At 34.7% G+C, this 23,636-nt stretch overlaps 1 protein-coding gene across 2 annotated transcripts in view; it reads left to right on the top strand.

Annotated features, from left to right (window-relative positions):
- Positions 1-308: 308 nt before the first annotated feature.
- The window catches only part of EPHA3 (EPH receptor A3), a gene marked incomplete at its 5' end in the record, with an annotated part of 363,089 nt that continues 339,761 nt past the window's right edge, over positions 309-23,636 (top strand). For both annotated transcript variants that reach the window (XM_082655447.1, XM_082655446.1), the window contains 2 exons: positions 309-396; positions 18,758-18,822. In XM_082655447.1, coding sequence (XP_082511573.1) covers positions 309-396; positions 18,758-18,822 — 153 coding nt within the window. The remainder of the gene's footprint in view (positions 397-18,757; positions 18,823-23,636) is intronic.

Here is a 23,636-nt window from a genome sequence, read left to right as displayed (position 1 = left end):
CGCCTTTGGTGACGCCCGCGACCCCCACCCCCTTCCGCCCCAGCTCGGTGCTTCAGAGCTGTCTGCGAGGCCGCGCGCGCTGTCCTGTTCTTCTTCAGCGCTCGCTTCCGACGGCACTAGGACCCTGGGATGTCCCTGAGCGAGGTTCGAGGAAAGGCGGCCAGACTCCTCCTTATCTCCAGTGTCAAACTTGACATCAGCCTGCGAGCGGAGCATGGTAACTTCTCCAGCAATCAGAGCGCTCCCCCTCACATCAGTGGCATGCTTCATGGAGATATGCTCCTCTCACTGCCCTCTGCACCAGCAACATGGATTGTCACCTCTCCATCTTCCTCCTTCTCAGCTGCTCTGTTCTCAATTGCTTCGGGGAACTGATTCTCCAACCTTCCAATGAAGGTAAGCCAGGTACAGCGACGCGCACAGCCCTGCCCGGCGGGGCTAAAGCTCTTCCAAGCACGTTCGCACCGAAGCCTTCTCAGGTCGTCGAGGTCCCTCCGAATAAAGCAGTTTGCTCTCAGAGTAAACGAAAGAGGTGCTTTTATTTTCGGCTGTCTTCTAAAACACTCTAAGAGATAATTTTGGATTGCCTAAACCTAAAATGTGTTTTAAATCTGATACCAATTCAAGCAATTATCTTGTTTGCCAATTTTAAGCAGAAAGAAAGAAAAATCCTCCAGTTTTACAACCCGGTATGTTAATTGCCAAATAGTCATGGCAGTATTTTATTTCCTAATTATGACCATGTAGTACTCTGAGAAGTTTAAAAGAATATTCCACCCTTCTCTCTAGATTCTTTAGTATGTTTAAAGGTAATGACAGGTTGTTCCAACTTAGGATCATGGCATTTATGAATGGGCTAAAGCGAAATCAGAGTTTGTTGAAGCGGAGATATGTGTGTGTGTGTGTGTGTGTGTGTGTGTGTGTGTGTGTGTGTGTGTGTATTTATGTTGCAACTGCTGTATTGAAGTGATGTGTATCCCGCCAGGCGGTGGTTTGCTCTGTGGTACAGGTTCTAATTAGCAGCATATGCCACGTTAACATAAGTAATATTTGCAGGAATTACAATAAGCTGAGATTGGATTTTCTTTGTTTAAGGGCTTATATACGAATAGGAGAATGTATTTAATGAATAGTGAAAACTCCTGGGTAGGTGTAGTAAATAACTGAACAACAAATTAAGAAAGAATGTTCATATGCAGCAAATGGTATTTCCTTAGTGCTGGGTTATTTATTTTCCTCCTAATGGCCATTCATCCCTTTTCAATGGATTAAAGTGCAAACCTAATATTAAGGACACCAATGTTTCCTATAAGATTTTATGCTTAATAGAGACATTGCCTTTTTCCTGTATACCTTTTATGATCTATTCCTAATGATTTGTGAATATAATCGCTAACTCTTAAGAAAAACTTTTCTGAATAATTGATTGCTTTCAAGCAACACTTACAACTTGGATTTCCTCTTAATCATTTTGAACTTATAACAATAATATTTAGCAATTTAGCAATACTGAGAAGTTGATGTGCAAATGCTACATTATATGTTATGTCACTAACTAAAAAATATATTGGCAAGCCAGTACCGTTGTATATTGTATATATTATTTTTTAAAAACACAAGTAAAAACTCAAAAATATTTAGAAACTTTTTAATTAAATATAAAAACTGCCTCTCATATTTGGTGACCTACTTTCACTGCCAATAGAGCAGTTTAATTTCATTCTTTCCTTAGTGACTGCTTTTATCAACTTGGCAGATTTCATTAAATTTTTTATCTTTTTTTAATTGGGAAATTTAAAATTCTAAAATAAAAGGATCAAGAAATTATCTTACCTTCAAGTGAGTTTTTTTTACAAATCAAATTAACATGTTTATTTGAAAGTAATGGTCAATCATTTTTTATGAATGAAAGGCAAGCCTAGTTATCTGTATAATGAGTAACATACAAGTATGTTAAAATTAGTGTTTATTCTTTTTGTTTCTTTGAAAATATTAAAGTATTGATAATAGCTAGAAAACAGTAATATTATTCCCATATTGCTATGATAAATTGTATTTCTCCAGATGGAATATTTATAAACTATTTAGATAATGGATTATAGTGAATTAATAATGCACAGGGATATAGCGAGTCATTAATGAGAGTCATTATTTTTGTACAAAACGTAACCTTTCAGTAAATTGCAAGAGGAAAAAAGGCCTTTTAAACTTATTGACACTTATATAAAATTAATGAATATTAATTTAATGAAATAGGAATTATCAAATGCAAATTGCTTTTAAGCCACACCTTATGTATATTTGGGTATATAATGCATATTATTATACAGGCAGGTACACATTGACAATATGTATATAAAAAGGTGAATATATTCAGAAAGCTGACATAATTACATTTAATTTGCTTGGGCAAAAGTTTATCTATCCATTGTTTGTGGGATTATTCTTTCCAGATCACGTCCTATGGTAGTCTCCTTTCTCTTCTGAGGTCATGAAGGGAAGATTTGAAACAAAATGTAAAATGAATGATTTAACTTGGGTAATATTTGAGTAAGATTTCAAATATTAATGCAATAGCTTGGGACATAGTAGTAGAGTTGAACAACATGAAAAGTGAAAAATCCAAGTATGTGCCAAGATTTCTATGCAATTCTTCTAACAATGTTATTTGAATAAGAAGCAATGCTTATGAAAATTCATATATTGGGTAGAAGGAATAATGATAAAATGAATCTCATTAATAAAGGTTTCTAATATAAATTCTGAGAACTGAAATACAAAATACTAGGTTGTATTTAAAATATGTTAAAAATTATATTTCAACACTATAGAAAATTTACTAGAAATTTACTAAAATTTATTTTGCAATCTATTATGAAGATAGTCATGATAGAAATAAAAGAGAACAAAAACCTAACCACTGAGTTAATTGCTAGGAAATGTGCCATTGTGTGACTTATTTTTTAAATTTGAGAATTGATAATCAAATATCAATTTTGAAATGCCATGGGTCCATGATAAGAGAAAAATACTTAGAAAAAAAGTTTAGTATGAACTTTCCTTTTATTAATCCACTTACAGATAACTTTCTAATATGCCTTCAAGAAAATGATTCCAGATGATACTTTCTATGACTGGCCTCTTTGATGACAATTATTTATAATTTTGATGGTTATTTAAATCAAGAATTGGCCTATATACTTATATAGAAACTTTGCAAAAGCTGCAGGGAACTTTATTAAAATCTTACCAGGTCTGTTTACATGACACATCAAGAAAAGACTTCCATGGGAAATCAACTACTTTTCATGACAAAATAGGATTGTTACATTATGTATTATTAGAAAAGTTTATATATTTGCTCCCTGTTGCCATCCCAGATGGATGATGATAATGTTAAATAAAAATAACTTTACAAAGCGGTTAAAACTTGATATAAAGTAAAGAATCAACTATTGTTTGTATAATCTCTTTTAGCAGTGGATAAAGTAATCTCTTTAGACACTTTTCTACATTTGAAGCTTTCTGAGGCAGAATGCACTTCTTATTCATCAGTACATAATATACTAAATAATTTTTCTATCCAAAAGTGTTTGTAATTTAGATTAACATTTACCTATAGAGTTCTTTACACTGGAAATCAGTTTTCAAAATTAAAGTGAATAAAATTCAATCTTCATATATATACTACTTTTTTTGGGAGATTTTTATAGGAGTGGTAGGCACACTATATGAAATGTATTTCACTGAACGTAAGTCACTTAAGTACAAAAGGATACTATGTGATCGTTTAAAGCTCAAAAGTAAAACTTAGAGATGAACACTGTATGCTTCCCTTTGAATATTAGGCAAATGATGGAGACATTAAACATTAAAATAATAGATTTTTCCCTTTTTAAAAATCAGTATGACTTGGCATCATTTTCATGTATAAACACTTCCTCAAATAATAACACATTGTGGTTGAAATATTAATAGAGAACTAAGCTGTCATATCACCTTTATAGTTATTTTTTAAAGAGAGTTTACATTTGCTTTTAATAGCATTTTATCATTCTAGACTAAATAATTGAATGCATTATACATTTTTGTAATTTAATAGCTTTCCTAATGGCTCGCCCCTACTTCCCCCCAACAGTTATAACTTTGCTATTTGCCTGGAGGTAGGAGAAACCTTAATTTCACTATTTTATAACCCACAACAGTTAACACTTGACCTAGGTCATTAACAGGATTATCAGCAAATTTGTTTAAGCTTTTACTGACAACCTGAATTGCTACGATAATATTTTGATTGTGCCGGAAAGAAACTTCTTGCAACCTCTCAAAATCTATCATGAAATTAATTCATTCTGAATCTATATCTTCCTAAAGACTAATATTGATAATAATAATTCAAGTGGGGAAATGTCCACTTTGATACCCCATTCTCCTCACTCTTATGTTTTATATATCACGCCATTCTTGTCCTTGTTATAAATGAGCAATTAAAAACTCTTAAATAGTAAATATTCTTGCAATAACAATAGACTTATAAGTACAAACCAGCTTCATCATAATTGAACAGATTCAATTTTATACTTTCTTATTATTGGTGCTGTAGTTAATATGATTTTTCTACCCATTTTAAGATATAAAGTCAATTGAATATGTTTATAACTCAAAAGCAACTGGAACCATAAAAGGGAAACTACATATAACAAAACAACATTACCCCGTGTAAGATTATGGTGCATTTTATATAAAGTTGTCTTTCCCATGAAACACTAGTAATTGGGAGCTACAATGAAAAGTACATAAAATGAATACAAACATTTTAAACAAAACGTTGTGTACAATCATAACTTAAAGGTATTTTGTTAACATTGTGTAGTAGATTTATGGAGTTTCATGTGAAGATTTTTATTACTTGAATATAATTATGGTTTACTCTTTGCTTTTATAAACAATTTAGTAGTTTCACCTTGACTCATAAGAAACTTATTATCTTTAAAGAAAAGACATAAGATTTTTTATCGTGTCTATATATTATCCACATTTTAATATTCAAATTTTGGTGTGTTCTTTAAGAGTCCTTCACTTTTAATAGTTTCTCAAAATAACTTTCTTTATGAAGATCCCTAAATGTCAAAATTGTTTCTGAAACTCTGGATTTTTTCTGAAATAAAATATATGCAATTTTTAAATATCAAATAATCAGTTACATATGCAAAGGATTTTCAGAGGCAAAACATATTTCCACAGTATATTTGATTTACTAACTTCAACACAAATGGAAACAGCAAGAACTCTTCTTGAGAGTTACATTCTCCAAGTCATAAAATCTTCAAGAAAATATTAATAAAACTTTCCACAAATCATCAAAACTCGATAAGTTCTTACAGACATTTACTTACTAGGAAATCTGTGATGTGGGTTACCTTTGATTTTAGTCATTTTCCAATGATTTTGTTTGGCATAAATACTAGATGGAAAGAGAAATATGTATTTCTTGGAAGAACACTGTTTTGCAAATCATTTTCTGTCAAGATCCTCAACTTTATTTTTTACACACTTGTCTTTAAAACTTTTAATAAATCTTGTTCTTTTAATTCCTGTTTGATAAAAGATTTAGAAAAATAGATGCAGGTGCCCCCTTTTTGATTCTGTTTTCAGAGATCTGGATTTTATCACCAGGGAGGGTCAGAGCAGGGCTTTTACCAAGTGCACAAGTAGCTTTCCACAGATTTTTCAAATAAAGGGGTGACTGGTGGTGTAAAACGTTCATTATATTATTCATCCAGGTATACTGAAAACCAGGCTTTGAAATTTATTTCTAAGAAATTTGAAAACCTTAATTCTTCTGTAATGACTTTAGAAATAAAAACATTCTTGGACGTTTATAAAATGCAAAGGATTCCAAGACACAAATCAATCTAGGCAGACACCCCTCCTGGAAATCAGTGTGTGGGCACATGTGCACCCCTTGATTTCACTCTCTGTGTCTATTACCAGCTCCCTAAAATCAGGTAGTTCTTGGAACCTGGCAGAAGTTTTCCTCTTGGAAAAGTCTGAAAGTCAGCAAGTTTTAGTTTGCCTCCTACCAGCTTTCTGTGAAATTAAAAAAAAAAAAAAAAAGTAGTGGATTACAAAGAGGAAAAACGTCTTTGCGAGAGAATAGAAAATAAAAAGTCGATTAGAAAGATGGAGAGGTAGAGAAATGCAAAGGTTCTAAAACCAATGATAATATTTGTCTTTTGCTTAAAAGAAAAATATTTACCACGTCAAACATCTGGCTAATCAATTTTTAGTAGATCTCTAAAAACCTGCGCGCACACACACACACACACACACACAAAAGGGTGTGTGTTTGGGGCGGGGTGCGGATTTGGGGGGCGTTGCGTGCTTTTGTTTCTCCTCTCAAGTTTACACACTTTTGATTTTTCCCCTGAAGAAAATATTTTGTCTAGGAAAGTTTTGAGAGTGTAAGCCAAACCCCTTTGGAAGCCTGGGCGTATGCATGTGGAGGATGGATGGAATCAAAACCAGTTCAGCAGTAAAGCCTCCAACTTGGAGTGATGTTATTAAACTGCAAGCCCTGAGTGGGGAACCCCCTCCCTCTCTTCATTTTAAACCATGTCCTGCTGTTCCAGTCAAAGCAGAGGGTGAAAATCCACATAATCCAAACCAACATGGTGAAGTCAGAATAATAGGCGAGGAATGAGGGGGAAAACAAGTGGCAGCACTGTACAAATAAACTGTTGTGAATAACCTTAGCCATGAACTGGGGTGGCCACAGGAGGTATGATGGCGCTTCTCTTCCTTCGCATCACACCTCCCACATTTGATAATGCAATACTGATTAAATTCCAAAAGTGTGCCCTGAGAAATTTTAGCACGAAACAGAGCTTTACGGGGAATTCCAGGGATATGGCAACTGAGGGATGAGCAGGCGCCCTCGCGGCCACCACACCCACCACCAGGGCATCTTAACCTCAAACTCGCCGCCGCCGCCGGGACCAGGCTCATAGGTGCGGCGGGAAAACGGAGTCTACCAACAATTCACTACTTTTCACTCCTCATCGGATTCAAGATGGGATCAGAAAAGCCCATCTCCGGGTCCACGTCCTCCAGCTCAGTTCAGCCCTCGGGGTTCGGTGGTTCTTTGTGCGCGAGCGTCTCCGCGCCCGGCGGCCAAAGCGCGCTGCCCGGGCGCTGCGAGCTAGAGCGGCCTCCCGCAGGCGGCGGGCGGCGAGCACGCGCGGAGCCCCCGAGGCGGCCGGCTTCTTGCCGGCGGCCGGCGCCGGGCGCTGGTAGCCCGGGCGGAGGCTGGATCCACGGGAGCGCGAGGGCGCCAAGTTCGGCGGAAACTAGCGCCGGGCGTAGGCGGGGCGGGCGAGAGGCAAACGTGCGCCCTCTGCCTGCGACTACGGAGCTGCCGGCGCTCGGAGAGGTGGCGTCCTCCCCAGCACCTGGACTCTCCTTACCTGGGGAGAGCGCGAGCGGCTCGGACGCGCCAGGCAAGTCCCGACATTCACAACAGACTCTGACCCGAGGTCTCTATCGCCCCCACCCTCAACTCCCCACCTCCCCCCATAGCTGGCAGTCTTTGCAGCTTGGCGTCCATAGTTGGCGCGGTCTGCCCTCCTAAGTTCCGGCCCCGCGAGGTGACAGGTGCAGGAGAGGGACAGGGTTCTCCAGGGTTCACAGAACTCCCTGTAGAGTTGGGAAAGCGCCTCGAACCCGGCCCGCTCGGTTGGGACGAGCCTGAGACGTCCATTGTCCTGCTTGCTGCTGTGTTTCCCGACCCCTTTGCTGTTTCTTGAATTTTCAAAAGATATCTCTCTAGACGAAAATGAAGAACTTTTTTTTTTTCAGTTTTCGTTAAGACCATCTACTGATGCCACCTGTTAGGTCCCTCGGGAGAGCTAAGGGGCGTGTTCTACAAACCCACTCCCCACCCCGTGCACAATCGAAAGTTGTCTGTTTTCCCCACAGCCCCATATTTGATTGGCACCATTTTTTTTAATGAAAACAGGATTTTCCCTCTTCTGATTTTGGGAGTAAACCTGGAATGGGCCAGGAAGGGTTTCTGCGAGCGGCATTACCGAGGTAGGTTAGTAGTTGGTTGATGTTGATGTTTGTGTGGTCATCAAAACTTTAATGTTTTTCATAAAAGAATTGTTGAATCCAGGGCATTCCAAGACTAAATATGGCTTCAGTGTCATGCCCAGTAATCAGATAACAATTACACAGAGTTCCACTGGCTGGAAAGATTTTTCCCTTACATTGTCATTGAGTACGTACTGTACCTCATTTAATCTTAAAGCCGCCCTAAAGTAGGTATTATGATATCTCCCATTTTACAACTGAGGAAACTAAGTAAACTCATCGTAATAAAGTAGTAACTGAGCCTGGCCCTCTCTTGTCTGTCTTCTGATTTTAACCTCATATGTTTTCTCCTGTACACAAATGCCTGTAAATTAAGGAGGTCTCCTATTCAGGAAAAGCTCTAGCTTCTCAACCTCAATCCTACTGACTATACTAATGTGTCTTGTTGACTCGCAAGAAAAATCTTAGAAGTACTCAGAGTATTTGTGTGAAAAATCAGACTTCAAAGTACTTTCAAAAAAGTACTTCAAAGAGTACTTTGAATCTGCAGTGTTTACCCTCATAAGGTATGATTATCTGCATAGGTTGGGGACTCACTAAGAATTAAAGAAAATTTGATGTGGACAGAGGAATAAAAGATGTGATCTGTGATGTGTTTTCTTCATACATTCTTACCTCTGTCTTCCTTTCCTGACCCTCAGACACTCCTTTCCTCACCCCGGAAAGATTATTGTCAAGAATTCCATACACAGAGATTGTGAGGCAATTATCAATATAACCTGGATGTGATTTTTTTTAGATTTATATAATAAAAATGAAGTGTGAATTAACTATTGGAATTGTCATAAAGGTCAGTAATGGGTGGAAGTAGAACTTGGCCTAAAAAGTAGACTTTAATTTCTATGGAAACTTTCCCCTATTTAAAAGATAATTTATATATTACTTAAGATGAGAAAATAAATTATAAAGATTTATATCCTCTTTCATAAAAACACTTGTACTCTATTTAAGTGGAGGCATTGAGAAAAGGTAGCTAAAACAGGGTTTTGAAAGGTAGCAAATTAAGTTGGGGGCAATTATATTTTTCATGTGGGTGTTTCAGCACATATGTTTTGCATTAATTACTGCAATAAATTCTGTTAACCTGGCAAAGAGCAAAAATAGCATATTGATGACATCAGGCTTTCAAATCAGAAAGCTGCTTTCATTGCTTTCTTCTCTGAAACATGAGAAAAAAAGTTTTCAAACGTGTTATCATTTAGGTTCCCTATGAGTTTTCTAACCACTCAAGCTATTGCTATTGGCACATTTTCCATGAGCAAAAGCAAAGGCTTAGCAACAAACTTTTGTTTTCTCACTTCTGATGGATTAGAATCAACAACTGTTTTCCCTACTATTTAATGTTCTAGTTCATATATGATTTTGCAGAGCTCTCTCAAATCAAGAAAATGTAATGTGACTTCAAAGTCTCCAAACTGAGTTGCCTCTTGTTTTAAGACAAAAATTCTTGGCAGATTACCCAGTGGGGACTGGAGCAAGGGGAGAAGCCTGGGTTAATTTTATTGCTGATAAGTCTATTTAATCAATATGAAAATAGTTTCATCTTGAATTTTCTGTATATTCACTAAGGGGAGGTTAATTTATCGTCTTTAAAATAATAAAGGTAGATCAATAAATTCTGCAGGTCCAGTAAAAAAATAACACCCATCCCCCCCGCTCCCTCCCTTGATAAAAAATGAGACTTTAAAATTTATTTTTTGCCAGTGATAAAGTTAGTTAGTTTCTAATCAATATGAAATTTAGGCATTCCCTATCTATCTCAGGAAGAGTACGGGAAACGGAGAACAGCTTGTTAGTAGTTAACATATGCTTTATTTCTTGATTTTCAAAAGTAATTTAGCAATAAATAAAATTCTATAGATTTTAGAAAGGTACTTTTTTATTGCATATGATAGCAATCTTCACACTGAGAAGTTAGGCTGGGAAGCTGATTTCCAATCGCTTCCTTGTAGATTGTCTAAAAAATCCTCTGGTTAAGCAGAACAACACTCTGAGGAAAAGTCTATGTGCAACACTGTGTGTGAGTGTGTGTATGTATGTGTGTGTGTGTGCATGTGTGTGACCAACAGTATTGTCCCCTTATGTAACTGAACCATTCCCTTTAAATTTTCCTTTCCAAAGGTGATCCTTTGGAAACTCAAGTTTTACTACCCTAGCCCTAGTGAAAACATTAGAACTCTATATTTAATTTCAAAGGCATAAATTTTAAAAAACATTAAAATGAATTAAGAAAACTGTTAAGAAAAAAATTAACTCATCTTTCATACTGCAATAATTTGGTTTATTTACCAAACAGTGCACACCTGAGAATTAGTTACTGGATTTTGGAAAAGAAGGTTATCAGCATGTTGAAAGGCCTTGAAAATAACAGCTTAGTTGGGACTACAAAATGAATACTTACATAAAAAACTTTTAATATAGACGTGAAAGTCATAAAAAGTGCAATATGAATCTTTACAGAAGATTAGCTGCCTAAAACTGAGTCCCTGGAATATAAGGAAGATTTTTTTTTAAAGATAAAGTTAATAATAACAACAATAAATTAGTAAAAACAAAGAGAGAAGACTAAATGATTTGCCTAAATTTGTGTAATAGGGATAATTATAACCCAGATTTTTTTTACTGCATATATCTAGAAAACTTTATAAATAATTTGAATGAATGCATAATAAATACATATACAAGTAAAAAGCACTTTTGAAAGAACCAAACATTCAGAAATAGCTATTTTAATAAGCACATATCTAAGCTCAATGTAAATTCTGTGTGAACATATACATGCACACACATGTGTGTATTGGAAATGCACATGATTGAATATCAAAAAAGACCATCCCAGAACAGAAGCTTCTATAGGTGCTATTCATATTATGACTACACTACCAAGAAAAAACATTGAGATTTGTCTGAATTCTGCATTCTCTTGCAGTGATAAATGAAGTTTCCTGACCACCACAGCACTAATTGTTTGATACTTTCCATTGACACTATGCTCCTAATATGAAAAGTAAAGGGCTAGAGTTTTGAATTAAACTGATAGGCATGTGGCGCTTCACTGGATCCTTTGTGAGCCTTTATAAAGACCCATATTTATACATTGAAGAGTTTGTTTATATGTGTGTGTGTGTATGTCTGTAGACAACAGTCATGGTGTATGACATAAAGTCTAGATGTAGATATCCTCTAGAATATGATGAAGTCCAAGCTATATCCTGATTTTAATTTTCTAGAAATTTAAACCAATTTATTCTGCATTGGGCTTCTTTTAAAATTAAAAAAAAAGTTTTGTGATATAAAAATGTCCAAAGAATGTTTTTTTTAATTTTATTTCTTTTTAATATCTTTATTGGAGTATAATTGCTTTACAATGGTGTGTTAGTTTCTGCTTTATAACAAAGTGAATCAGTTATACATATGTTCCCATATCTCTTCCCTCTTGCGTCTCCCTCACTCCCACCCTCCCTATCCCACCCCTCTAGGTGGTCACAAAACACCGAGCTGATCTCCCTGTGCTATGCGGCTGCTTCCCACTAGCTATCTATTTTACATTTGGTAGTGTATATATGTCCATGCCACTCTCTCACTTTGTCACAGCTTACCCTTCCCCCTCCTCATATCCTCAAATCCATTCTCTAGTAGGTCTGTGTCTTTATTCCCATCTTGCCCCTAGGTTCTTCATGACTTTTTTTTTTTCTTAGATTCCATATATATGCATTAGCGTATGGTATTTGTTTTTCTCTTTCTGACTTACTTCACTCTGTATGACAGACTCTAGGTCTATCCACCTCACTACAAATAACTCAATTTCGTTTCTTTTTATGGCTGAGTAATATTCCACTGTATATATGTGCCATATCTTCTTTATCCATTCATCTCTTGATGGACACTTAGGTTGTTTCCATCTCCTGGCTATTGTAAATAGAGCTGCAATGAACATTGTGGAACATGTCTTGTTTTGAATTATGGTTTTCTCAGGGTATATGCCCAGTAGTGGGATTGCTGGGTTGTATGGTAGTTCTATTTTTAGTTTTTTAAGGAACCTCCATACTGTTCTCCATAGTGGCTGTATCAATTTATATTCCCACCAACAGTGCAAGAGTGTTCCCTTTTCTCCACACCCTCTCCAGCATTTATTGTTTGTAGATTTTTTGATGATGGCCATTCTGACCGGTGTGAGATGATATCTCATTGTAGTTTTGATTTGCATTTCTCTAATGATTAATGATGTTGAGCATTCTTTCATGTGTTTGTTGGCAATCTGTATATCTTCCAAAGAATGTTTTTAAATTGAAATTTAATTTAATCACTACACTTTTTGTTCCCTATGTTAAAATTTGAATCCTTATATCCAAGGGACTTCCAAGCACATTTTTATTTTGAAAATAACTACTATATTAGAATTGTTTTGTAGGCCATCTTCTACGTTCTATTCCATTTTCATAGCCATTGTTCAAACCCTGACTAAACAGATAGCTTACATTTAGTAGTCAAAGGTTAATAATCAAGCGATATAATAAAAAGTATATACCAAGAGAGCCTGAATTTATGGTGTGAAGGCAAAATATATGTGCTAATGCTTGAGTGCCTATTTGCCCTAATGATTATTTATATAATTTCAAATTGAAGGATATATTTTCATTTTTCACTTTTTAATCTGTCAAAAAAGTCCTTTCAAAGTGGAAATAAACAATTTTTTCTGTTCTAGAACACTTTAAAAAGCTAAAATGTGTTGAAAAAGTACAATGTTTACATAATCATTAATGTTCTGCTTTTAGTACGTTACATTTTGGGAAACACATTTCACTTGTCTAAATGATTCATAATATAGGTTGACGATGCACAGAAGCAAAGAGACCTGCTATTCTAGGGACCATTATCAAAGCTGAGGTTGTTAATGTAGTAAAACCTCATTGACAGTAGAACATCCCCACTCATTTATTTGAAAGAATTATTTTGTTATAAGAACACATTCCCAAGGGATATTTTAATAGCTGTTTTCTCCATAAGAGTATTAATATCAGAGTGACCTTCAGATTTCTCAGATTAAAAAGCAAAAAATAGAAAATTTTAACACTTTAGAAACAACACAGAGTTAACATTTACTGAAGTATCCAAGTTTCAAGTGGAATTTTGGTCTGTGTTTCTGTTATTTCCTTGAGCTGCTGTAGTCATGAGAACACAAGACATCTTACTGTAAGACTATGTTTTGATTCCAATGACTTCTTCCTGCTGTTGGCAAAGATTGAAATGCGGCAGCTAATTACAGTTTCTTCTTTAATTAGGACCTGCCTGTATAGAAGTTAATATAAAATTATTGCCCAGGAAGAAAAGCTAATACGAAAAAGTTGATAGTATACCACCTTGTCCAGAAATCTGCTTATATCCCATAAATAAGCCATTGATACCATGCAACAAGAGGGTTTTCACAGAAATGTCTAGCACTACACACTTTTTAAATTTTTTACATAATTATTTTACTTGGTTATTTGATTGAGAAATTATCATAAATTTATACTTCTATGACACAAAATGCCTGTAAAATTTAACATAGATTACAAGAAGTTTTATCTATCCACAATTAGTAGATTTTAGTTGACTTCATTTATAGTTTAAAACATTTTTATAAGTTTTAGTCTGTGAAATACAATACTAATGATCTATTACAAAGATGTTTTAATTATATTTAGTTAGAAATAAACATAAACAGGAAGTCTATAGGAACTGTTAACTAAGAATATATAATCCTAGTAGATAAAAGTTATGTTGAAATAGATAAGTACATTAATAAAACTGACTTCTCTAAATTTCTTCTCTGTGGCATACCTGGGTGTGTACAGTAAAAATGAAAAGCTGAGCTTTGGTGGACTCCTGTCAGCAAATACATCTTGATTTCTTGATTCCATGTTATGGTTGACCAGAGTACCATACAGTGAATTACAACACTGAGATCAAAATGTATTACTTCCTGTATTCTATTTGAGACATTTAAGTATAACTTAGGAGCAGATTAAAGGACTCTTCTGCTATCTGTAACCTAGAGCAAAGCTACTCTTTTCATCATAACAGAAAGTGATGAAAATGATAAAGATAAATAGTGTACAAGAAATGTGTCTGGGACAATTACAGTGATGGCACAAACAGGAAAGGAAATGTCATTATTTTTTAGTAAAAACAAGACAAAATCAAAGGATGGGTTTGTTTTCTGCTGTAGTGGTTTCATAGTTATTTGCACTTGGTTATAAAAGCACCTTGTAACTGAAGGTTTTACAAGAAAACATGTCTATTATTACAAGTCTGAAATTCTTTAGCCATTAAACCCTACTTGTCACCTTGACATTTCTAAATGTTTTCTTAAATGCAACTATAGCATTACCACAAAGCATAGATATGTTATTAAATAATTGAAATGATCTTCCACTTCAGTAAGAAATTGTGGCATTTAATTTTAAAAATTATTTTCGTACTATCTGTATATTTGCAGCACTTAATCTAAAAGATGTGAATATTTGTTTAACTCTTAGTCTTTCTAAGTGGACAGATAGCCACTATGAATCAGAATTTTGAAATGCTCTTGAAAAATCTTGGTGTATTAATGATTCTTTAAATGTAAAACTCCAGAAATTTATACCTAAAGTTTTTAATCTGTCCTTACTAAATGAGAACACTTGTTGCAAAATCTTATTTTAATGACTGAGTCCTTTAAAAATTTTTAATGAATTCTTATTAGTAAGAAGGGAAGGTGGTATATAAATTCTTGGCACAGATAATTCTTTATGATGTTGTCAATGCCAGTGAGCAAAGGAGTAGACATTTGATTGTCTCTTCATTATTGTAGAGGGTAAGAAGGGAAGAGAGAACAAGACTCCTGAGCATCTTAAATCCGTAATTCAGCCAAGTGGGAAAAGTGACATAAAGATCAGTGGCAGGAATGACAGCAAGGGTTCCTTCTTTCCAGAAGCACTTACAACCAATATGAGCCAGTTTACCCTATACTTTGTTCTTATTCCTTTACTTCATTCTACGCCTTCTAATTCTCATCAGACACCACACATCATTTTGACCAGCAAATCTCGTGTTAGTGCCCACCTGAAAGCCAATTCAAGGAGACTGAGTGAAGATTCCTTTACTGTTTTCATGAATGTAAACCCCTTCACCTATTTATACATTTTTTTATATTTAAAAGCAGTGAGACTAGACAGAGTAAAGCATGTGAAAGACATCCAGAACCATATCCATCCAGACTCCCCACAATGATTTCTTTTGCCAAAAACTCCTATTTATATCTCAAGTGGAGTTCTAACACTTCAAAATGTGTCCAATTTAAATCACTTTTAGAAGTTAATATACGCTACATAGCTCTTTGAATAGAAAATATTCTGAAATTAATGAAATGACATATTTTCTGTTACAAACCAAAAATATTTGGAAATCAACCATTAGAATATGAAAACTGGTAAGAGACCATTTATATCTTTGGCAAATAACTTAGCATGAGGCAGTCATTAAAGAATTAGTCTATTTATATATTCCCACCTACCCTTAAGAATAATTTCCTAATATTTTTGTTAAAATTCATAATTGTAAACTCAAAAATTTTAGCAATTAAAATAAATATTCCATGTTACAAAGTGTCATTAAAACTCAGACTACAATATGTTTGTACATCACAATTCTATCTGCCCTGGCATTTGGATAATGGCACTACTTGAAAGGCTATGATCAGGTCTACAGCGTTTTTGGGAGAGGAAAAGCATTAGTAACTAATGTTCTTGCCCATATCAGTGTGGGGTTTAAGATATTGCATTGCAAGGTTAGATTTAGTCAATGTATCCAGAGACATCACTCACAGCAGGTTGACTTTCAAATTCCATTAACTTTTCTCTTCTTCTTATCTCAATTATGCTGCACTCAAGATTGCTATACAACAGATCACAGGAGCCTTGAGGTTTATATCCTGGCAAATTCCAGTCTAGTAACCATTGACTTTAAGTGGCTAGAATTCTTAGACTGTGTTGTTCTTATTTGGCTATAAACAAAAGCACTTTATAAACCACAAATAGGTGCTTTTAAAAAGTGTCTTGATGTCACTTTTCTTCTCTATTAGGCCATATATTGATGGTTGATTTCCAATACCATTCAGAAGAATTGTATTGGAACTGTTGTTAGATAATATTTTAAGTTTACAAGAACATTGAATCTGTATAGCATGTAATAACCTCAGGTGGCTTTAACTAAATTTATATTATTTGATCATCACAGCAACATTGTGAGATAACCAGTGCAGACCTAATTATGTTTGATAGATAAGAGGATCAGAATCATGAGTAATGCTGCTAATTGTGTGTTCCCTCATTCATGCTAAATGGAGTGCACTAAAAATTCAATTTCTGAGTAAATGAAATAAATTAAATTAATCTCTTATACCAATTTTAATTGACAGTGCAATACAATTCTTTTTGGTTTAGCTTTTCTCCTTTGAGTTGAAACCAAATGCTGATGTGATAAAGCCAGTCCTTTTCCCCTCATCATTATCATCAGAGAAAACTTAAGGGTATAGTTCTTTAGTTAACAACCTACGTTCCAATGAGTAATTTACTAAGTGGAGAAAATATTTATATCTTCCTTGCCTCAAACACTTTTTTCCTCTGGTTATTAATACTGAAATTAAATCAACCATTCATCTTAGCAGGCGGAATAACATATATTCATCATTTAGTACATATTCAATTATTACATACACACAAAAACATTGAATCATTTAAACCCCTGAAGGTATTACAAATGTGATCCAATGATTTATGAATACTGGCCCTGTAAATTCTACGATGCAAATCCTGTGTAAAACTCAGAGAAATCAACTGCTGAATGTGATAGAACCAACAACTGAGCTAGGTATGTCTATCAGAATAAATGTTGGTAACATACTTTAAAGGTGAGGATGTATTCTCATATTTTCAAAAATTCTTTAACATTATGTAATCTGAAATGTTATTCGTGACATTAATTGGTAGAAGTTTTTTTAAAAATCATTTTCTAGAGATAATTTCAATATAATTAAGCATACTGTTAATTTCCAAACTGATATCCTGGGAAATAATTCCATTATGGAAATTACACTATGTAATCCATGCAGCAACTATCTTCTTTTATCTAAATATAATTACTTCTCACTGGGATTAATTTATTGTGAGGGGAAAGAAGTTTAATCATTAAGGAATTCCAGTGTAATAGGTTAAGTTTATGTGTTTTTTTTCCTCTGAGAACTTTATCTTTTTATCTTAATGATTAGGAATTTTTCTTATACTCATCTAGTATATTTATCATCTAACCGGCTAACCAAATATCTTCTTTTAAAAAGCAGTGCTTGAAAATTTAGAATTCTAACATCAATCAAAATAATTCTTTTTCTTAACATTTATATGATTAATGTTTCCTTTGTAAGAAAATAATTGGGATGATTAAAGAAAGGGTGGTGCTTTTCATGCATCAGGAAGCCCTTTATTGACAACACATGGTCATGTTGTGCTTTGCATGTATTAACATTATGTTTTGATTTGTGAATATATGGAACCCCTCAAAATGACTGTCTGTTATTATACTTATTGATTCACCTGCTCTGGTTCATGTTAATAGTACCTGCATATTTTATGTAAACTTCTTCTACATCTTCCATTAATCAATCATGGGGTTGTTTTCTAACTTAGAAGAAGGATGTGGAAAAACTATAGTTTCCATTATTTAACAGATTGACAATCAACATGAGCCCTTTGTTATTAATTAAACTTAAAGTATCTTTTTATATTTTACTTTCCAGTCCATTTCAAATTAATACTCTCTGGGTTGAAAATAAATCATTTGCCTTTCTCTTTTAATAATATATTCAAAATGCAACTACATTCTTATTATATTTTATTATTCATCAGACTTTTTAATAACTAGCACAAAATTCTGAGTGAAATCATTAAAGTCTTTGGGTAACAATACCCTTTTTAAAGAAGTAAAGCTTTACAAAGCGCTACGCTATTATAATACATATTTTTGCTTTGGCTTCTCCTCAAATTGATAGCTAAGCATTTTGTTCATTACATAAGTACACAATTTATACAGTATTTATTATAGTATGTTTGGTTTTGGCCAGGGACAATATGAAGATGTCATATCAAAATATGTACAAAAAGAAATACGATTCATTATGGAAGCATACTTAACTAATTTATAGTGAAATCATGTCAATTTATTAAATTTAATGGTCTTTGCAGTTATTTTGATTTCATGTTAGCATTAATGTTTCCTATTTTGTATTTTTATAGTGTCCTCTCTAAACCTGTAATTATTCTGTCAATATATTAAATATACAATATATATATATAAACAAACATAAACAGTTTAAAAAGTCACAGAAACTTTTGATCCCTTAACTTTCCATGTGGTTGCTTTTCTTTGTAATTCCCTTCTTCTACTCATCATACACATATAATGAGAATGAACAGAGTCGTGTTTTTTGAACACGTTGATATTATTATATCAGCAACAGACATTAACTTGACAGAAGTAAATAGAATTCATTCCTTTCAACTGTTTTTGTGTTATCTGTGTTTTCTTTTAGTCGATCTACTGGATTCAAAAACAATTCAGGGGGAGCTGGGCTGGATCTCCTACCCATCACATGGGGTGAGTTTGGTAAACTATTGAAAGGAACATGATTCTTCTGTCCATTGCCTCTCTTAGAGAGCAGGAGGAATTATTGGGAACAGGAATTCCTGTACTTCTGATGACAAATTGTGCTTATCAGTATATTCAGTACATGGACTAACACAGCTTAGTATTTGTATCCAATGGAACTATTGAGAGTTTTGAAGTATTTTTTCCCCTTCTGAATTTATCAATTGCTTGAATGAACTAACTAAACAGTTTAATTATTACTACCATCATGCAGATGATCTAAGCGTGATCACCTAACATTTTTTTTGTGATGTGGTCAAAATAGGTGAGTTGAGGAGAGACTCTAAATTTTAAGTAATGTAGAAAGTGTGTATTTGGAGATGGTTGCCTCCAGAGTTGTAGCCTTAAAATCAACTGTGGTGACAGTTCCACATAGGGTAGGTATTTGTGAACAGTATAAGCCTGTGTTGCCTTAATTTCTTTGCTTAAAGTGTCTTCAGCTTGTCTAGATCAGTTTAAAACCGGACATTTTATTTAGGAAAATATGACTGCCTTTAAATTCTAAGCACTGTATATACCTTTAATCTTTTGTCAAGCCAGACACAGATTACTGAGGTGTATAGCATTTTGGGACCCGAATATTTATGATGAGCCTTTGTGTGAGAAAATTTTCCTTCTCTTTTTTCAGAAAAAAGAGGGTCGTACATTTGGAAATTTTTTGTTCCTACAAAATTGTACAAAAAATGCCTAAACATATCTGTTTTGTTTCCAAGGATAGCCTGTGGAAAATGCAAAGTGCTATTTAGGAATATTTGTGATAGGAGTAAATGTGTATATTTCTTTTTTTTCTAGGCCAGTCTCTTTTCAAAGAGGTTATAATTACATCGACTTAGTATTGGTGTTCAGTCTTTAGATTTTTGTGCCTAAACATACTAATTTTTACTACCAGCTTCTTCTTCCCTGACGGATGTTTTGCATCAGGGATACTTCATCTATCTGTCATCTTTGTATCTGCTTCTCTTCCTGGTGCACCTTGACACTGACATGATGCCAAAACCTATCACATTATCAGGCCTTGTTTAGTTGCTTAGAAGGGAAGAGTATGAAGTAAGCCAAGGTTTGGTTTCCCCATAGGTTTAAAAGGAATCAAATGGTTAGGGTAAAAGCACATCCTGGGTAGTCATAACGAATGAGTTGAAACTCAGGATTGAGCTGGAAAACTCATTTAAAACTCATCATCCAAAACTCAAACCTAACTTTGATTTTGATTTTAGAAATTTGAGTCTTTCATTACTCCATTAGATAACATATCATAGAAACTTGCTGCCTAAGGAGATATGAAAAGCAAAAACCATACTGATACTTTACATATATATATATATATATAGTAAACAATAAGTTAATTTGTATATCAAAGCAGCAGTCTACCTCTTATTTTCCTTTAAAGAAGATATAAAGAAAACACATTTCTCCATGTTGAGAATTTGGGGAAATGAATTCATTTACCTTGTTAATCTCATAGATTTTATCATGAACAAAGTTCACTTTTACTTCCAGAGAAATGTTGGGTGGGGAGGGATGTTCTAGAACCTTGCCACACACAGTGTACACATGCACCAACCAGCAGAGTCAAAACCTGGGAGATTCTTAGAAATGCAGGCTGTCAGGCCCCACTCCAGATGAATCAGAATCTGCATCTTAACATGGTCCCAGGTGATTCCTAAGCACATTAAATTTAAGAAACACTCCTCAGGGTAACTGGCCTCTTGACTTTTCTCATCTCTTGCCCAGTTTCCTACCTCCTTTCTCCTAGGAATCGCTTATGGTTTTCTCATGAACAGTTTTCAGTCTCTCCGTTAGCCTCAGAAAGCTGACCTCAGGCGCTCCGGCCTCCTCTTCATTGCTTTCCTGGTTGGTCTTCTTGCAGCTGTTACTTCACTATTTCAGATGCATTAAATGGCCTGAAACAGCTAGTCAGGTTCTCCAAGCTTATCATTAAAACCAGCAGGGAGAAAAAAAAAAAAAATCTCCTCAACAGATCATGATGTTTATAATACCTTAAGCTCCAAATGATTAAAATAAAAGAAAAACCAAGTATGTGAATTATTGTCTTGGGGTGATTTGTAGTACATTTTTCCTTTAAATCTTCCCCCTGTATTATGTTAACCATAATGTCCATGAGGAAATAAGTAGCACTAATTTAGAAAATGTGACATTAATATTCATTTCGTTTTGAGAAACTGATGATATTCTTGAGTGAAAGCTCAATTCTTGAGTCAATTTAAGTTTGGGATTTAACATCTTTGCTTGTATGATTGTTTGTGCCTTTAGATTCAATTAATCATTTTTATTGCCTGATCATTGTCATTTTCAATTTGACAAGGATAGAGGAATTTTGTGTTTGTTTTGGTTTTAAAGGGAATAGATAGTTAAATCAGTAGTGATATCTATGATGCAAGCTTTTCCATAAAAAAATGAAATGATAGCTGGAAACAACTTTGAACTAGTCATTGTTTTAATTAATTAACCCCAATAAGTAAAAGTGCATCTGTTTGCAGGTTAACTAAAATATAAACCTTGGAGGAAAAAATTATAACAATGTCAGACCATACTGAATTATCGAAATATCCCACTCTCTTCTTCTTTTCTTTCTTTCTTTTTTTTTTTTTTTTTTTTTTTGGTGAGAACATTTAAGTCCTACTTTCTTAGCAAATTTCAATTTTATGATATAGTGTTATCAGCTATAGTCACCATGTTATACATTAGATCCTCAGGCCTTATTTGTATAGCTGAAAGTTTGTACCCCTTTACCAACCTCTCCCTATATACCCCACCCTCACCACTTTTCTACTCTGTTTCTATGGATTTTTTTTTTTTTTTTAAGATTCCACATATGAGTGATACCATGCAATATTTGTTTTTCTCTGTCTGGCTTATTTCACTTAGTGTAATGCACTCAAGCTCCATCCATGTTGTCACAAACGACATGGAAAATCCTGCACTTTTGATTTAGGGCAGTGGTTCTCCATGTGATGAGGGGTAGATAAGGCAGGAGGCAATTCTGATTTTGCCCCATGGAGATATTTGTATGGAGATATGCTGGTTGTCACAACTGGGAAGGCAGGGCACTACTGGCATCTGGTGTGGAAGACCAGGCATCCTGCTAGTCTTTGTACAAAAAACAGGGCAGCAAAGAATGATCTGGTCCAAAATGACAGCATCCAGGTTGAGAAACCCTTGCTTAGGGTTTGGATAATGAAGCTCTCCAGCAGGAGCTATGGTCACTCCACGAGGAGCTGGGATTGCCAGCAACTTCTCTAAGTCCCAACGATACTCCCATTAGAAGCTCTAAATTCCAAATCTTTTGAAATATAAATTTTAAGAAATAAGCCAATAATTCATTCCAAATTTGAAATGAATCTTTCATGGAATGATTATATCACATGAGCCATATAAAATTAATGTATTTTGTGGAAAATTGTCAAGAGTGACCCATTCCTTCATGTATATGTTTTTCTATTTCTATTTACCCTCTTCCCCAGAGATATATTCATTCATAAAACCTTACAATTAACCTATGCGATTTTCTTGGGAGGATTACTTTTATCTCTATTTTCAAATGGTGCTTCAAATCTTAGAGGAAACCTGGCAGAAAAGTATGGTACTATACTATTAGGCATGGGACAAATTCCCCAAATAAGTATCTGTGAAGAAGTTTAATGAAACTTTGGTTTTCTCTAAATGAATTTCATGAAAATAATACTCAAACTTGTAAACTGAAATTATCAAGGGGGTCATGAACAGCAGTTCACTTTTCAGTAGAAGAGTTTTATTTGACATGGATATTTTCTGGTAGTAAGTTTGTTCACTTTAATAAATTAGACAAGCAATTAACCTTCTCTGGCCTTGTAAATTATGAATTATAATTTTTGAATTCTGGGCTTAATTATCTTCAGAAATTTTAGTAAATAGTTCAATAGTTTGAATATTCTTCGATTTAGGGGACAATCAACATATATCAAAGCCCATATATGTTGCTGGATTACAATGTAGAAAGAGTCCTTGGTTTACACATGACTAGTACTTAAATTGATTGATTGACTGACAGTGTCTTAGTCTATGTATCACCCCAGAGGAGGGATTAAAGGGAGGGAGGCTACACAGTTTTCACTTAGGATAGTATTGAGATGATGGTCAAGCAGTACAAAGGCATCTAGAACCTGGACTCAAAGAAACTCAAGTAAGGAGAAGAGAATGAAGAGAGGGTTGGGGGGCGGGGGGGGGTATAGTGAAAGAATAGTCTGAAATGAGAAGTCTCAAAATCAACAGTTGTAGATTTTTTAAAAATTTTATACCACCCCCCTCTTTTCAATTCTTTTAGATTTTTTTCCCTAAAGGTTTCCTTAGCTATTTATTGGTGTCTTAACAGTAATAATGTACTTAAATAAAAAACACTCTCCTGGCAAATAGATGACCCATTGGTTGCTCATCGAGTATCTGTACCCTGGCTTTTCCTTGCTGATAGAACACTGAAATTATTCAGGTTTTCACCCTCCCATGTGTTCCTGGAAAATGACCCCTCTTGCCACTTTGCAGGGTGAATATTGATTTATCTGAGAGCAAATCATGATAATTACAGTCATTTTGCCAGTGATTGGTTTAGGCAAGAGTAAGTGAAGCCAATAAGACTGGAACAGAATTCCAATGACTTATGGGAAAGGTTTCCTTCCAATAAAAAGAGATGGGAAGAGGCCAGGTGCTTTGTGCCTCTGAGTTTGCCCTGTGATAGTCCAATGTCCAGTCTGGAGCACCTGCACTCCCTT

Source organism: Grampus griseus (genome assembly GCF_964374135.1).
Source record: "Grampus griseus genome assembly, chromosome: 5".
In the NCBI taxonomy this organism is placed as follows: domain Eukaryota; kingdom Metazoa; phylum Chordata; class Mammalia; order Artiodactyla; family Delphinidae; genus Grampus; species Grampus griseus.
Note: the sequence above shows the minus strand (reverse complement) of the source record. Positions and strands in the feature narration are given on the sequence as shown.